This window comes from Urocitellus parryii, chromosome 1 (genome assembly GCF_045843805.1).
Source record: "Urocitellus parryii isolate mUroPar1 chromosome 1, mUroPar1.hap1, whole genome shotgun sequence".
NCBI lineage: Eukaryota > Metazoa > Chordata > Mammalia > Rodentia > Sciuridae > Urocitellus > Urocitellus parryii.
Genome location: NC_135531.1, coordinates 213,276,967 through 213,294,499, shown reverse-complemented (window position 1 = coordinate 213,294,499; position 17,533 = coordinate 213,276,967). Strand labels below are relative to the sequence as shown.

The 17,533-nt window shown below is 42.2% G+C and overlaps 1 protein-coding gene across 1 annotated transcript in view; it reads right to left on the bottom strand.

The window, feature by feature from the left end:
• Positions 1–17,533, bottom strand: part of Tanc1 (tetratricopeptide repeat, ankyrin repeat and coiled-coil containing 1) — a 229,778-nt gene that overhangs the window by 86,543 nt on the left and 125,702 nt on the right. The window contains exon 5 of the mRNA XM_077802626.1: positions 8–112. Coding sequence (XP_077658752.1) covers positions 8–112 — 105 coding nt within the window. The remainder of the gene's footprint in view (positions 1–7; positions 113–17,533) is intronic.

Genomic DNA, 17,533 nt, shown 5'->3' with positions numbered 1-17,533 from the left:
TCCTTACCATTCTCACTTGGCTCTGTGGGCTTGGACACTTCTCGGAACGGGATTATAACTGTATCTCCAGGCACCCTGGGGCTTTCCACATACTTGGGCTTCCTGACGGGACCTGCAGTGGGAAAGATCTAAGTGTGGCTAATTTTTTCCAGATGCAAACAAAGCTTCAGAACATACAGCGTGTGTCCTTACCAAGACCCAAATACGCTAAGGGAAGAGCCGGCCTCCTCCCTTCCCATGAACACACACACAGTTCAGAGCAGATGCGGGATCTTCCAGTCTGGGCTGCTGAACAGGGTAAGCTCAGCTTGGAGACTGTAAACTCTGGCAAAAACGAAACCTGGTCCCCCTCTCTGAAGTCTCTACAGCTGTCTTCACTGTGTGTCAAGGAGGTGATTTTGACATGTCCAAACCTGGATAGCCTGTGGTGAAGATTTTATGGGTTTCATATTATATATATATATATAATATATATACACACACACACACACATATATATATTTGCACATATGTGTGTGTGTATATGTGTGTGTGTGTGTGCATACACACACACACACACACACACCATTTTCCTCTAACTGGGATGAAGATGATTTCATTGCTTGGTATCTCCAAAGCTGGAAGGCAAGGACTACAAACAGCCAGCTGTAATATCAACAGGCTCTGTGCAGCCGTTGCGTGAAGGCATCTTATCAGGCTGGTGACTCACAGTGACTGTGAGGGGCCCACAAGATGAGACTTTCTGGCGGCTGAAAGAGCTACCTCTGAATGGCCAGACAGTCAGACTAGCTACAGCTCAGGACACAAGAGAAACTGAGGGTCTCATCTCCCCATGGCCCCACCTTATCAGCAGAAGATCTGGAATTCTTAATAAGACCAGAAGGAGCCCTCAACTCATTGCTGCTGGAAAGGGACAAGGACGAAGACCTTGAAGACGAAACAGTTTGGCACAGAAGGTTACACAGAGTCACCACACAGCCAGCAATTCCACTCCTGTGTGAATATATGTTCACACTTGTACACATACATTCACAGTGGCATTACTTGAAATAGCCAGAGGCCCACTGACTGATGAAACAGGATGTGTATAGCCACACACTGGAAAACTGTTGGGAAATAAAAGGAATGAAGCACCCATTCATGCTGTGACATGAAACCTAAAAATTATGCTAAATGAAAGAAGCCAGGCACCAAAGACCACCTAATATATGATTCTGCTCATGTGTGATGTCGGGAAGAGGCAAACCTATAGAAATGAAAGGCTTGAGTGTTCGCCTGAGGTTGATTGAGGATGCGCCGGCTCCTGGGGGGATGACAAAGGGAATTCTTTTGGGAATAATACAATGTTCTAAAATTAAATTGTGGCAATCATTTATATAACTTTGTGAACATGATAAAAACTGCACTGTATACTTTTAAGTGGATGAATTATATGTGAATTGTATGGTATATGAGTCATACCTAATTAAAACAGCTTAAAAAGCCAAAAGGATTCCCAGATTCTATCTGCTTCTTCCAAATACGATATTCCTTTCTGATCCAGAAACACCCACTTGACTCTGTGGTTGCCTTATAATTTTAACAAGGCCACAGTGATAGAAACATTTTGCATCACTAAGAGGAAGGGGTGATGGAAAGAGGTCCAGGGAGGGGTCTGTGGCTCTGCCCTCTGTGCAGCCCTGAGCTACTGTGTGGACATCCCAGGGTTCTTCTCCATCCTCACACAGTGAAGAGGTGACATGGGCAGACTGAGCATCCTATCTCAAACACCAGGTACATCTGTGAGCTTCTGTTGAAATTATAGTTTATGGTGAGAGATGCTGCCATCTAAAGGTTTATTGCAAAAGCATATATACTACTCGAAAAATAATCCAATTCCCAGCCAGTGATAATGTAGCCTATTTAAAGATGCAGCACATTACCAAAGAGGTTGCTTCACAAATAAGGATGCTATTTCTAACTTCAGAATCCATGATTTTTAAATGACTAATGTAGTATTAATCAAGAATCTGTCTTCATAATTTATTTAACCCCATCAGAGAGGAAATTTCTTTTAAGGTTAATGGAATGGTTACAGAGGGTAGGGGAAAATACGTTCTAAGTGGGGAATGGAAACTCTGCCTCAGTATCCAGATGTTATCTAAAACACGCATATATCCACATATAAATATGCATGGGGGAATTTGCTATGGAATTTTCTATGGAAGAGACAGACCCAGGAAAAGGCCTGAGCAGGACAGAAAAACAGAACCAGTAAATATACAAAGGTGTACCATGTGCAACTTTGGTTTGTACTATGCACACCTTTGTTTCCCTTCTTCTTCCATTTAAAGGAGACAGGGGAGGTAAAGTCCTTTACGGTCTGAAGACTACAACCAGTGTCATACTTACTGCTCTAAAGATACAGGTAGAGCTCACCTGCACTCTTTGGGATGGAGACAACAGCAAATCCAAAGAGATCTGCTTCCAGGCTTCAATCTATCACCCAATGCATCCTTCAAAAAATACTCTTATAGTAAATACTTTTGGGGGGCACTAGGTAAAGGAGCACTTTATCACTGAGCTACACCCCCAGCTTTATTTTTTACTTTGAGATAGGATCACTAAGTTGCTATCCTCTTGCCTCAGCCTCCCCGTCACTGGGATTTCAAATGTGTGCCACCACATCTGGCTAGTAAGTACTTTCTTAAAAATATAGGCTATTTTATATGAAAATACACAATGGTTATTATGAATAGCTGGAACATGGAACACAGAGCCTTCAGAAAGCATCCATGCCTGTCCATCTAATCGTCTGTGATGGTTCTACTCAGAGGCAAGCACTAAGAAAGGCTGCACACCAAGGAGTCAGGACTTTGAGAGCAGTGATTCTGGACTTGGACAGAGGGAGGTTCAAATACTGTCCCATCCCCTCCTCAGCATCCCCTTATTCAGGCCTTAGTATGTTGCAGAGTTAAAGACAAGAATGTGAGCCTCCCACAAAAAGGGGAAGAATCATGAGGTCATAGACCAGGCCAATCTGGTTTCCATGCATATTAAATAATACATAACACCCGACAGCAAAAGAGAGCCAGAGTAGACCAAAGTAAATAAAACATGCATTCACTGGTCACTCAAGACCCAGCACTTAAATGCATTTTTCCATCCATTCCTAGTAACTTTGGGAGAAGAGCATAATTTCCTCCATTTTTAGGTCAGGAAATTGAGGTTTGAACAAGTTCAACAATTTGCTCAAGGCCCACATACAGCAAAGCAGGAAGGAATTCAAATGCTGGTCTGTGCAGTTTTGAAGTCCACGCAATAAACCCCAACTCAGCACTTAAAACACTACGAAATCTAGATTAAACATAACAATTCCAGAAAAACCCAGAGCCCTGGAACCTTCCACCATCCAGTCATCCAAAGATCCCAGCTGTTTAGGCAAGCAAATCTTTTCTCCATCCTACTTGTCTCCAATCTCCCCCTAACATTTACTAGGAGTTGAAATATTATGAAGTGAATATAAACAACTGTTCTCCAACTTGAACCTTTTATTTAAATTGCTTTTCACCAAGAGCTGAACCTAAAATGCTATAAAACAAGATAAATTTATAGCCATAGAGGTTTTATTCTCCCCACTCCCCTACTGCTCATTAGAGAATCTGTGGGTACTTTGCATGAAACAGAGCAGATGAACACTCCTTTGCCTCTGCTCCCTCCTGAACCACCACTGAAGCTGCAATAAAGGGATTTAAGAGAGACTGGTGGAAAAAGAAGACGGCCACAGGCAAGAAACAGACCTCTGAAAGTGGGAAGCAGATTGCCAAGGAGTAGGGGACTGAGCAAAGCACAAAAGCTGCGTGCTGGGGAAGCGGTGCTGGGGGCTGGCGCAGGCCTGGGGCCCCGTGAAGGCCTACAGGCTAGGCCAATATATTAAAGGAAAAGTCAGACCCCCACAGTCTCTTCCCAAGACAAGGGCATTCGCGCTGTCATCCTAGAGGCTGAGTTTATTCTTCGGAAAGGCTGTATTTTAACACCATGAAGACTCAAAAACTAAACTGGAAAAGTAGGATTAACAAAAACTCTGTGCGCAGGCTGGTGGGCCCACCCAAGATGCTTGCATCCCCCTGCTGCCCACACAGCTGTGGGAACAGACAGTCGAGTTTATACAACAAGGTTGGAAGAGACTGGAGGATTCCCCTCTGGGGAAATACAGCAAGAGAACAGATCTGTCAATGATCACACGCCCCCCCCCCAAAAAAAAAAATAAAATAAAAATGGCAGACCCCTGACAGCTGTGCTATAGCATGGTCTATCTCCTACAAAAACCCCACTCAATCAGCTTTTTAGCATACTATACTTACAGACAAATGTGGAGCCAAGGATCTCCAGATAGGCCCTAACAGGGAAAGACAGCATGACAGTAATGGAAAGAGATTCAAAAAGGGACTCTGAAGAGTCAGGAAAAAAAAAAAAAAAGAAAAAGAAACACTTCTCAGAAAGAAAAGTGGTGCTGTATCTGCTACACAAGGGTATACTGTGACGAGGGACATGCAGAGTCCAGGATGTGGCCAGCAGAGCAGGCTGCAGCTGCAGAGTGAGTACACCGGAGGCCACAGTAATGAGGAGCCAATGCCATCAACCAGGTGCTGATCTGACACTTAAAATGGCCATCCACCAAACCACAGTGACACTGATTCTTGTACCATCCATACACAAAACAATTCCCCTAAATGAAGCAGCTACACTGCTAATCAACAGAGACCCGAACTGAAAAGCCCTTCTCCTCTAAACTCCCTTACTCAAGGAAAAGTACTAACACTTTCCACACACAGCTTTTTGTTTATTAAAACAAACAAAACCAAAACTCATCCCTTAGCATAAGCTACTTTCAAGTAAAATAATTTCCTCCCGTTCACACAAACCAAGAGTTATGAGATTAAATCTTTCAAATTAGGGTGAAGCCAGAATTAGGCAGGCAGTCAGTGTAGATAGGTAAATCGAGTCAGGTCGATAAAGGAGGCAATTTTGAGTGGGTCGGGGAAGTTGGAGACTGTCCTCTGAAGGACTGAAATGTTAATTCCTTCAGAGCCCTTCCTCCACCCTTATCAGGGACCTCTAAGGAAGACCACACTAACCACCCTCCTGGAAGGTCAGAGGGGTCTGGTGGCCATGGCCAGAGCCTTGCCCAGATGATGAGGCTATATAATTAAGGGTTGTTCTTAATTATAAATTAAAACTACGTCATGTTACCCCAGATCCCTCTCTTCATCTCAATTCCTGAGTCTCCATGACCAATTCTACACTATGTGATACAGGGGAAGGAGGCTCTCAAAGTTAAAATTCAAAGGAACGAAAAATGTACTAAAAAAAAAAAAAAGAAAAAGAAAAAGAAATGTTTAACAGCCATAAACCTGCAGGTACCAAGAGGCCGTCTACAAAGGAACAGCTGCTGCCACTTCTTTAATCATAAAAAAGGGCCAGGTGTCCATTTGGAAGGAAGGGACCAGAATCTGCCCTTAATCGTTGTTCTGCAACCTTGAAGGCTGAGCACTCTCCATTCAGCATTCTGTCTTTATGTAAATCTCCAAATACACTTTCCCCAGCGGCCAGTTTTCTTACTCTTTTTGACATTTTAATCACACAGCTATTCTACTGCTTAGAAACTGCCATATAAGGAATATTTTTTTAAAGGGGGATAGTAGGAAAAAACCAAACTGGGCTTTATCTCCAGGCAATGAGTGAGAGAAGGGCAGGGGTTACTTTTCATTTCTGAGTATTTCAGTTAAAAATAATTATTACATATACATGCAATATTTGGGATACAGAATACCTCAGGCTACTTACAGCATTTAAAGTAGATCTTACATTTTTCACTCCATCTAGAAACTATGAAAAGTGATGCTTTAGGTTATTAATCATTTTAGGGATATTTTAGTATGTTGAACTTTCACAGTAAAGGTTCCTGTCAATTTTTTTCTGGTCTAGGTTTTCATTTCACATTGAAAAATGTTGAGAAGATGAAGAAAAGGAAAGGAGTAAGGAATTGGGGGAGAGGGAAAACTTTATCTCTAAAGCAAATGTCATTTAATAGCCAATTCCAAATGCTAAACTGTGATAACTAGCAGATCAGAGACTTGGATTTTTTAAAAAATTTATCTTATTTTTAATTCAGTGCTGGGGATCAAACCCAGGGCTTCATGCATGCTTGACAAAGGCTCTACCACTGAGCTACATCCCCAGCCTTTTTTGAGACAGGGTCTGGTTTTCCAGTTGGCCTCAAATTTGCAATCTTCCTGCCTCTGCCTCCTGAGTAACTGGGATTATGGGCATGTGCCACCATTCTGGGTTGAGTCTTAGATTTTTAGAGCAAGATATCCAGGCAGAGCTTCTAAAGTCTGACTCCTCTCCTACTGCATCCCAAAAGAGAATGTGTGATAGGAAGACATATAATTTTGGACTGATTCAGGGAAGACCTGGCTTAATTGAGGCTTCAGGACTGGAGAACTGGTAGACTGCCCACAGATGCAAACGATTAGGGGTGACAGCCTCTTAGGAGGAATCATTCTGAGAGAAGGAGGGGCCATGACAAGGAATCAACCCAGTTGGAAAGCCTTGGCCAGAGAAGAGGGCAATTTCAAGCACAGCACAGTATCTATTACTTGGATTTCTCCTATAAGAAGCAGGGGCTGTAAATAAAAACCCAAAATGCTGCTTAAGATGGCTCTCTCTACTTCAGGGAGGGACAAAGGCAGCATTAGTCCTCTGTCCCAAAACATCTAGGGTTCTGGGTGCTGACACAGGGCATCGAAAGAGAAGTGTGCTGGCTGCCCCAGCAGATGTACCACCTTAGGACATCCAGAAGTTTCCAGAAGCACTCTCACAAGGGCCTGGGGTTGTGCCAGGAGGGAAGGGCCACCAGTCAGTGCACAGTGGTAACTACTGTGACCTCACCCACACCCAAAGACAGGGGAGACCTGGGGAAACTAAGACCAAAATTCTAGGGACAAAAAACAGAAGGGAAAGAAAAACCACAGGTGCTCATGGTGAACGAAATACAAAAGTTACCTGACACCACTCCACAAGTCTTTTACTTATTTCAAATGCTTTATTTTGAGAAGTCCACTGGGGAGGGTGAACAGCCTTTGACCATTCACACAGTGCGCCAGGCCCTGGTGAGGATGCAACATGCATTGTCATTACTGCGCTTCAGCCCAGCGGGAAACAGTGCATCCAGGGGTGCCACACTTCCCTCAACAAGGCACTGCCACATAGATGTGGACAAAGATTTTCAAGTCTTTCTGTAGTCGACATATTTATGGTGTTATGAGTACAATACTAAGGAGTCATTTTTCCATTTTCTTTCAATGCAGTTTTATGTCATGCTGTTCCTATACAGTCCCTATTATCCATTAAAACAAGGAAATGCATTTAATTCACTTATTTACTTCTCAGATATCTCCATCACATGCCAGAAAGATCCAAAGACATAGCCCAGTTCTCTGGAAGATCTCGATGAATAAGGAAAAAATTTTTAATATAAATGAAGTTTATCTCAAAACAACTCCTTATAACCACTGTGATATAAATTTATGTCAGTAGCTTTAATATACTGCCTAAAGGTGATTAGTTGTCTTAATCTGGAATACTGATTCCAGGAGTTGTTAACTTGCTTTTGATCAAAAGGAGATATTGATCAGATGGTGCTGCAAGCCGGGTGTGGTGGTGCTGGCCTGTAATTTCAGCGACTCAAGGGCCAATGTAGAAAAATCACATGTTCAAATTTAGCCTCCACAACATAGTGACCCTATATCAAAATATGAAATAAAACAGAGTGGGCCCAGGTGTGGTGACACATGCCTGTAATCCCAGCGGCTCGGGAGGCGGAGGCAGGAGGATCCGGAGTTCAAAACTACCCTCGGCAAAAGTGAGGTGCTAAGCAACTCAGTGAGACCCTGTCTCTAAATAAAATACAAAATAGGGCTGGAGATGTGGCTCAGTGGTCAAGTGACCCTGAGTCCAATCCCCACTAACCCCCCCCCCAAAAAAAAGACTGGGGATATAGTTCAGTGGTAGAGCACCCATAAGTTCAATCCCTAGCACCAAAGAGAGAAAAAAAAGAGAAAGAGAGATTGCTATAAGCCAGCCAGTCAGTTGTCCTTGCCACCAACTAAAAGCAGTTATGTTAATTAGCATATTTTAGATCAGAAATGGGCTTTTAAATAAGTTAAATTACTAATTTTGTTAGTTAACATTATGGTTGCTGAAAATTTGTTTTCAGTGGTGAAATTAATGGTATCTGTGATTGGTAAAGGAATTGGCTAGAAATGTCACAAACATGCTTTGACTTTTGTATTAATCAGTTTAAAAATCTGGCAGACCCTCAGGAATATAGAGCTATAAGTAGGAATAATGCCCGAGTCTTGATAAGCAAACTGGCAGGGCCAATCTCTGATTCCTGGGAATACTTTGGTCCCTGATGAAAAATGGCAGGATAACCAGAATATTCTGCCTGCCTCAGGCAGAATCTGAGGATGTCACTCTAAGATTCTGGTCCCCTCAATATTGAATCAAAAATCTCAGTACTGCTGGGAAGGGACTCTGCAAATGGAATTAAGACTTGAGGTTACTGATTAGCTGCCCTTAAAATAAAATTATCCTGAATTATCAGGGGGTGTCCAATGTAATTTATGAACCCTTAAAAGCAGAAGTCAGGCAAAGGAGAGAGAAGGTAGAAGGGGGAGGGAAGAGAGATTCAAATGGTGAGGATTCTGCACCCTTCTGGACTGGACACCCTGCTGGCTTTGAAGCTGAAGGAAAAAAAGCCACAAACTAAGGAATGCAGACAGTCTCTAAAAATTGAGACTGATCCCCCAGCCAATGGACAATAAGGAGAAAGTGACCTTAATTCTACAGTCCCATGGAACTCAATTCTGCCCACTTGACTGATTTGGAAGTGTCCCTTCCACTGAACCTTAAAGGAATGCAACCTGGCTTCCATCTTGACTTTGGCCTTGTGAAACTCGGAACAAAGAGCTAGCTGTACCACATCACGCCTGAACTTGTAGAGAATTTTGAGATAATAAATTTGTTTTAAACTGATACATTTGTAGCAGTTTCTTAGAGCAGCAATAGAACACTCACATACTGCAAGACTGTCCCAGGTACTACAGGTAAACACTGGATGCAAGGTGCTTTCAGAGCACTCATCTCTGAAAAGGACAGAGCTGGGACTTCACCAGGCACATGGAGCAGGTTGTGTGGCCGCAGGGTGGCAGTCTGATAAAGCTCCATATGGGCGAACTCAGGCTAAGCATTTGTCTCATTCATACCTGGTAGTGAGTCTATAAGGAGGAAGCCTCTGGCCCTTACCTCCTGTAACTTTTGGTAGTAATTATAGTTTCCCATAAAGTATATAATACCTGAAACTGGTTTCATTAGGTTTGTAAAAATCATACATCGAGCATCTCTAATCCAAAAATGAAAAATTAAAACTATTCCAAAATCTGGATTTTTGCAGCACAGAAATGATGTCATAAGCAAATTCTATACCTGATCTCATATAATCAGTCAATCAAAATGCAAGTACAAGCTGGATGCGGTGGTGCACACCTGTAACCCCAGCAGTTTGGGAGTCTGAGGCAAGAGGAACTTGAGGTCAAAGCCAGCCTCAGCAAAAGCGAGGCACCAAGCTACTCAGTGAGACCCCGTCTCTAAATAAAATACAAAATAGGGCTGAAGATTGGCTCAGTGGTTGAGTGTCCCCAAGTTCAATCCCTGTACCAAAAAAAAAGAAAAAAAAAAGCAAGTACACTAAAAATATCGTGCACAATTATCTTCAGGTTCTGTGTATATGGCTGTGTATATGGTATATGAAACATTTTTTTGTGTTTAGCCTAATTTATTTAGATATCCCAAAGATATCTCATCATGGATATGCAAATATTACAAGCTCCAAAATCTGAAATATTTCTGGTCCCAAGCATTTCAGATTATTTCAACCTGTTTTTAACCAGCTACCCAAAAAATGGACAACCCACAAACCTTGATTTTGAGATGTTTCTGGAACAAAGATCAGAGACCTTCTTGGAATGGTGATTTCAGGGTTTCTTATTAGGGAAACCACCCATAAGGGGTAGGGCTCCTCTGTTATTCACACAAGTAGAAAATGAGCTGTAGACCACATGAAGTAATTGACTCCAAAGAGAGGGGTGAGGATCCTTAAGAACTTTCTTTGCCTGAGGGTTCAGACTGGTCATGCTCCACATGTGGCCCTTGGATCAGTGGCTACAGCATCACCTGGAACATGTCAGACATGCACATTCTTGGCCCCACCCCAGAACACAGATGATTCTGATGTCTATTCAAGTTTGAAAATCAAAGATTTAGCCTGACTGGGAGCTATTTAGGACCTTGCCCACACCCTGAGGAAGCCTGTGATAAAGCACCGAGACAAGATGGAAACAGCTGCCCATGGCCCAATGCTAAGAAACTGGGCAGAGCAGCAGCAGCAAGAGAAGAAGCAGCAGCCCTGAGCACCACCGGAGGATGCAGCAGAGGCAGCGCCATTAGGAGAGCATTCTGGGAGGTGGGGAGCGGCATCTTACTCTTCCCTTTCCTACACAGGGAGTGTGACCTGAGGAAGAGAACCTTGCTCCCTTTGGGGCTTCTTTACAGCCCTTAGTACAGTGCTACGTACTCAGGGCACAAATATGTATTTCAATAAGAAAATGTTTCTTTCTACTTTTTATATACATTATACTTATTTGCTATAAACTAATCACTTCCAAAAAATTTTTATTTGCATATATTTTCTGAAATATTCATTCAGTATAGTGGGTATTATGGAAATCTGTTCTAATCTAATACAGTCTTCCAATTCAGGCAGGAGATCTGGGAATAGAAGAGGCAAGAGAGAAAGATATGTTCCAGTCCATCCAACAATTCCCAGGAAGATCCTCCATGTCAAGACAGCAAGAGCAGAGCAATCCTGTGTCATTCATCAGCTCATTTTTATGAAGGTGTGCTCCCCACTCCTCCACCATTGTGGCCAGTTCAAGACTAGTCCGTCCTCCTTGGACAAATTTATGACTGCATACACACACACTCCAGCCCCCACCCTATATAGGAAGCCTCATGACCTATATCACAAAGAAAATGAGCATCAGAAGGAAGTATCTGAAACTTTCTTCAGTCCCATCCTCAGTCTCACGTGTACCAGTACTCATCTGGTCACATCCACCTAAACCTAATCCTCTACTTGTGCTCAGGATGCCAAGATCAAAGGCAGGAACAGGCAAGAGAGATGCAGAATCTAACTGCTTCTATAGAGAAATATCTGAGAATTGCTGCTCTGGATAGGATTTATGGGTTTAATCAGATTAGGTCAAAAGATTAGCCATGGATATTAGTTACAACCTACCTACCTAGGTTGCACTGAGACCATTAACAGGGCCCACCTTGGACAATGAGCTACCAGTGCACATGCAAGCAGGAAGTGAGCTCCATACTGCATGAAGTAACTAAATCCAAAAAGAATCCTGCCTCTTTGATTAGCTAAAAAAAATTTCCATGTTTTTTTATGGTTAAAACATAAACAAAATATTATAAAATGGCTGGTGAAGATGAAGAGCAACTGGAACGCTCATATTGCTTTGTAGGAATACAAAATGGTACAACCGCTTTGAAAAATAGTTGGCATTTTCATATAAAGTTAGACACACTGCATGGTGCTGCCAATTCCACTCCTAGGTACTGACCCAAGAGAAATGAAAACTTAAGCTTATTATAAAAAACCTTGCATATACATATTTATAGCAACTTTATTCAGTAATCCCAAACTGGAAACTACCCAAATGTCTTTCAACTGGTGAATGAATAAGTTATGGGGTGGATATTAGTGACACCTAGTTGTAGTAAGGCCTTAAGTGTCAAGTCCAAGGCAAATATCTCTAACCCCTTGAGAAGCCAGCCCCAGCATCAATCATCTCTTCAGAGTTTGATAAAAGCTTTAATTATCTTTCTGAAAGTGTACAGAGTCTTGATTAACTTTCAATTACTATTTTACAACTCTATAAACCACAGAAAATTCAGCAATGCAAATTAACTTTGTCTGTCAGAGAACATGAATCTCTACAATACGAAATTCTCAGGTAAGCCGTTCTTAGCATCTTATGGGTTTCCTCATCGATTAATGAATTGTGTTTTTGCCTTTTGAAAATTATACACCAGTACTCCATTTCCTGGTACAGCCAATGAAAGGTAAGTGAGTGCTGGGATTTTAGGAAGACTGTTTAAAGAAAGCTGACCCCGCTGGAAGAAGCCCCATTTTGCTCTTCTTTTCTCCTTTTGGCAGGGAATGTGGACATGCAGCCATGTCCTCTACCAATGTGATCTTGTGTTAAAAAACTGTGGCAGACTGATGGAATGGGTCCTAAACATATGTCCATGACCTCATCTCAGAAACATGCAGCTACTTGAATTGGAAAGACAGTCTGTAGCTGTGATGAAATTAAAGACCTTGAGATGAGGGGACCATCCTAGATTGTGCAGGTAGGCCCCAAAGGCCATCGCACATATCTTTATTAGACAAAGGAGAGAAATCAGACCATCGCACAGTAAAAAGGTGACAATGTGAAGATAAAGTAGAGAATGGGGTGATACTGCAACCAATCAGGAGGCAAGGAAAGGATTCTACCCAAAGCCTCAAATGCCAAAGAACCTGCTGACACTTGATTTTGGCTTCTGGTCTCCAGAACTGGGGGAGAACAGAGTTCTACTGTTTTAAGCCACCAAAGCTGTGATAACTTGCTACAGCAGTCCCAAGAAACAAACATGGATGATGAGCTCCAAGATGTGGGCTTGGGTCCCTGACAACTTGAAGTGACCAAGGCTACCTCCCCTTACCTCCAGACTGCTGACCACAGGGAGCAATAAATGTTCATCTTGTCTAAACTACTGTGTAGTTGGCTGTTCTTTACTTGCAGCCAAACTTAAACGTAACACTGTAACTTGAATTACTAGCACAAACCTCACCTTGCCTGGGTTCATGTGTCTTACTAGTCATCCTAAAACCCAAGCTAGGTTTATAACAGGAGCTAAAATAAAGTAAACCCAAAGTATTGACACAACTGTGCTATATTTAGGAATAACATTTCATCTCCGGTAGAATCAGAGAGTATATTTATTAGAGAAATTTTAACTTTTTAAAAATGTGGCATATTGGAATAGCTGACAGTAGCCTCTGGTCCCAATTTTAAGAATGTAATTTTTAGCTTTAAGTGAAATTTATGTTAAATGACTTTAAATAAATTTATAAATACAGAATTGTAAATTGAACTTAAAGCCATGTGGAACAAATGTTTTAAAATTTAACTCTAATATGCTGAAAAGTAATTTGAAACTCATTATCATATGTACACAGAATGTCTGTCTCAGACATCAAAAGGCTCATGCTAAAATGGTCTCTCCCCAGGGTAAAGTCAATCTCTTCCCTTCAAAGTGTTCAATGGAAGGAGCTCAAGATTATATCATCTAAAAAAAGACAGAGGTAAAGACAGATGATGAAAAAAGAAAACACATTCCCTTAGCTCCAAGTCCACCACTGGTCCTGACCTATCCTGCAGCTCCTAACCAGGTCCAAGGTTAGCCAGCATGTAGTTCTGGTTCAACTGATTCTGGAACCATCAACATACTACTATAGTCCTTTTTCCTCCTCAGTGTGTATACTGCCAGTGTCCAGGCACTTACCATCATCCTCCAGTAGACTCATTCCTGGGTATCCCCAGCACAGGCACAGAGACAGGATCCTGGCCTAAGACACCATCTCTGAAGTCAGGATTTTATTGTACTTGTATGGTTGGAAGTATGTTGGGCCACCCATGAATGGCCCCTAGCAATCCCCAGGAGTCTCACAACAGGCCATAGAGAGAGAAATCAAGGGCAGAGTGCAGGCTGGGCTTATGAGCTCAGGATGCATGTCCCTCTCTGACCTTGCTGTGATGAGCTTGCACTTGAAAGCACGTGCTTTCCATTATCTGAAATACCTCTTGCAAACATTAAGAGTAGCAGCAAAGTGATACTTGGAAGCTTAGCCATTATCTCTTCAGAGTCTGAACGGGACACACTGCACTCACAGATGGCATAGGTAACCTATGATAGCACTGAGAGGAGCCAGACAAAGTGCCAGGGCCACAGCCCACCTCCTTACAACATACCTACCATTCTCCCCTGCAGAGACCCATGCCCTGTGACTTCTCCACAGTGTTGTTTGACTTCCTGCCACTGTTCTGGGTACAGGACACAGCAGAGGGAAGGATCTTCACATTAAACATGCCAGTGTGTTTTACTGGTCAAACCAACTACAATTTTATCTTACCTCACTCTAAAAGCTGATTGAGATTACATTGAGAATTCCTGATTGCACACTGACTTGGGCTGTTTTTTTGCTTTTTTCCCTTTTTAGACCAACTGTAGCTGATCTGGCTTAGCACATGCCAACAGTCAACCATAGCCATATTAAATCATCCTACCAACGCCCCCATCCTCTGCTGGTGCTGAAGATGCCCCCAGTGGACATCAACATTCCAGGACACAGATAGCCGCTCATCCCAGCCCTCCCCATGCTCCCATACTTCATGGCACCTTGGCACACACCTGACCCCTTTCCACATGGACTTAAGTATCTTAGGCATGAGAGCAAAAACATCTGAAAACAGTCAGGGACAAAGAAAAATGAGCTATTAAAATAACTCCCCAATCTACTTAATCTACCAAAGAAGAATAGCTCCCTAAGTTCAGAGTTTCAACCTGTTCTGCTTATATACCTCAGTTACAAAATAATTTGAATAATCTGTAAGAAAAATAGCTTATCCACAGATATATATTAGCAGTTAACAAGCTGTGCTTGCCTAATCTGCACAAGACTCTGGGTTCCATCCCCAACAATTGTGCCCCCCAAAAGATAATATTCCCCCGACTAAAAAGAAACAAAAATGTTTTATTTTGAAGTGCTTACTTTTTGTGTAAACATGTCATGTTTAAGAAAGTCAGAGGTGCAGCCTTTCTTTTAAGAAAGAAATATTTTTTCTTTTAAGACTTTGAAATATTTTTTTCTTTTACAAAGTACTTTGGTTACCAGAATGTTAACAGGTCAGGCCAAGTCAGAACTCAACACAAATTGCTCCTAAAATACAATGTTGGCTCATTCACCACAAGGTGGCGCTGCTTCGATGCTAATTTCAGGCAAAATCCAGAAGCACAGCCTTTCTTCACCGTCAAGGTAACAATGTTTGCTTCCTTAGCAACATGAGTTCAGAAATGCTTTCTCTTTGAGGTTTTAAGTAACACACATATGGCTAACAATCTGTCCTGAGGAATGAAACCTCAGAGGCAACAACTTCCTGCCCCCCTTTTAAGCCTGACAATAGAACAGACTGAATACTCGACCCCTGAAAAAGCTGACCTCAGGCACACTTAAAAGTCAACAAGGCACCAAAGTGGGGCACAAAGGCCCTAGTCCTGAGTATGGAAGTGCAAGCCTGAAAGTTCATCAGTGCTTCAATACACCTACCATTCTCCCCTGCAGAGACCCATGCCCTGTGACTGTGTCTGGGAAACAGACAAATCTCAGGTGCAGGAAAAAAATCCCAATTTATATAGATATTCCACTCTTGAGGACATAGAGCACAACCCCATGTGTCTGTGCATAATGACTTCCTTCCAGAGAGTATAATACTCTCCTTAGTAGATGGAGAGAGGGAGGGAAGGAAAAAAAAAAGTTACTACCATGGAGAAACCTGACAACCATTACGGTGGCCAGGGGATCAAGGTTAACCCCAATAGTGGCAAGTGTCATTGCTAGTACATACTATTAGCATGTTGTAATGAGAGGGGCACTTCACCTCTATGTCCCCAACTCCAGCCTACCCATTCCAATAAAGGGTTATCCTATAAAATAGAAGACCAGTATCCCTCAAAGCTGTCAAGGTCACCGAAATGAGGAAAGTTTGAGAAATTGTCACAGCCAAGATGAGTTTACAGAGACAATTAAATGTAGCATGGTGGTGTAGATGGGATCCTGAACCGAAAGAAGACATTAGGTAAAAACTAAAGAAAAATGAACGAAGCATAGATTTTAGTAGCCATCGACATTGGTTCATTAGTTGAGTCAAATGTATCATACCAATGTTCTATATTAATAACAAGGGAAACTGAGCATGGAATATAGGAACTCTGTACCATTCTTTAGGACTTCTCTATAAATGTAAAACTACTTGAAAATAAAAACCTAATTAAAACTCAAAGTTCACTCAAGACTTAAATGGTAACTAAGAGGTGCCTTCACATGCAAAAGAATCCCTTCACCTTCCATACTGAGGTATTTAGCTCCTTGATATTCACCCTACAAGAGGCAGGTGAAGCAGAAAGGCACTATTCCACTGAAGGTCACCTGAAGGACCTTGCAAAGCTTGATGGCTTCTGTATCATCCATCATTGTTCTGGGTGGAGATGACTTAGGCTTTGGAATAAGAGCAATTCAAATCCCAACCAGACATTTACTAGCTGCGTAACTTCTAGGAAAGTTATCTAATCTCCTAGGCTCTCTGTCAACTGAAGAGGGGTTGATACCTAAACCGTAGGATTAAAAATATTTATAATATGTCTAGAACATGGTAACTATTGAATAAATGCTAAGTTTCTATTCCTCTAAGGCAAAGGTTGTTTTGGTAAACTATGACCCCTGTGTGTTTTTATAAATAAAACATACTGGAACTCAGCCATGGTATTCATTTACGTATTGTCTATGGCTGCTCTGTGCCACAATGACAGAGTTAAATAGTCACAACAGAGACCACGGGGCCCTAAAAACCTAACATATTTAGTTATCTGGCCTTTGACAGAGAAAGTGTGCTCTGATCAAAGGTCATTACCATATTTCCAAAAGCTAACAGGCACTTTTCATTCCTTATTGTACTTGACCTTCACAGCATCAGTCTCAGAGTCTATGGAAATGCTTCCTCTTCCCAGGCCAGCCTTCAGAGCTGGGGCTGTGTACTACCAACCCCTTGGTGCTCTTGACAATCAATGCTTGGAACACCCAGAGCTTCATACATGGGAGGTCAATGTGGTCCCCACGGTGGTTAATCACACCAGTTCCTATACTTGCGGTACAACAGAAAGAACATCAGTGGGAATCTTGGGACTAACTGGGGTTGATATTCTTACCTTTCAGAACTTGAGAGTTCTTACCAAAAACACAGGAATACTGCCTACCTTAAAAATGCCATAAGAATTAAATTGGGAGTGAGGGAATGTAAAGCCATGAGGCACGATATTTTTTTCTGAGTCTGGCTTCACCCAGAAAACCAAGCTGGAACCCTCAGCAACCTTCCCAGCTGGCACGCAAAGGATGAGCTCAGGCCCTGCCAAGGTGCAGATCTCCTGAGCTCTGGGCTGTTGGGCAGAGTTGGCAGCAGTGCTCCAGTCGACAGTTCATCTGTCCCAATTGCAACACAGATATTTCCTGTAAAAAATTATATTAAAAAGTCTCTGC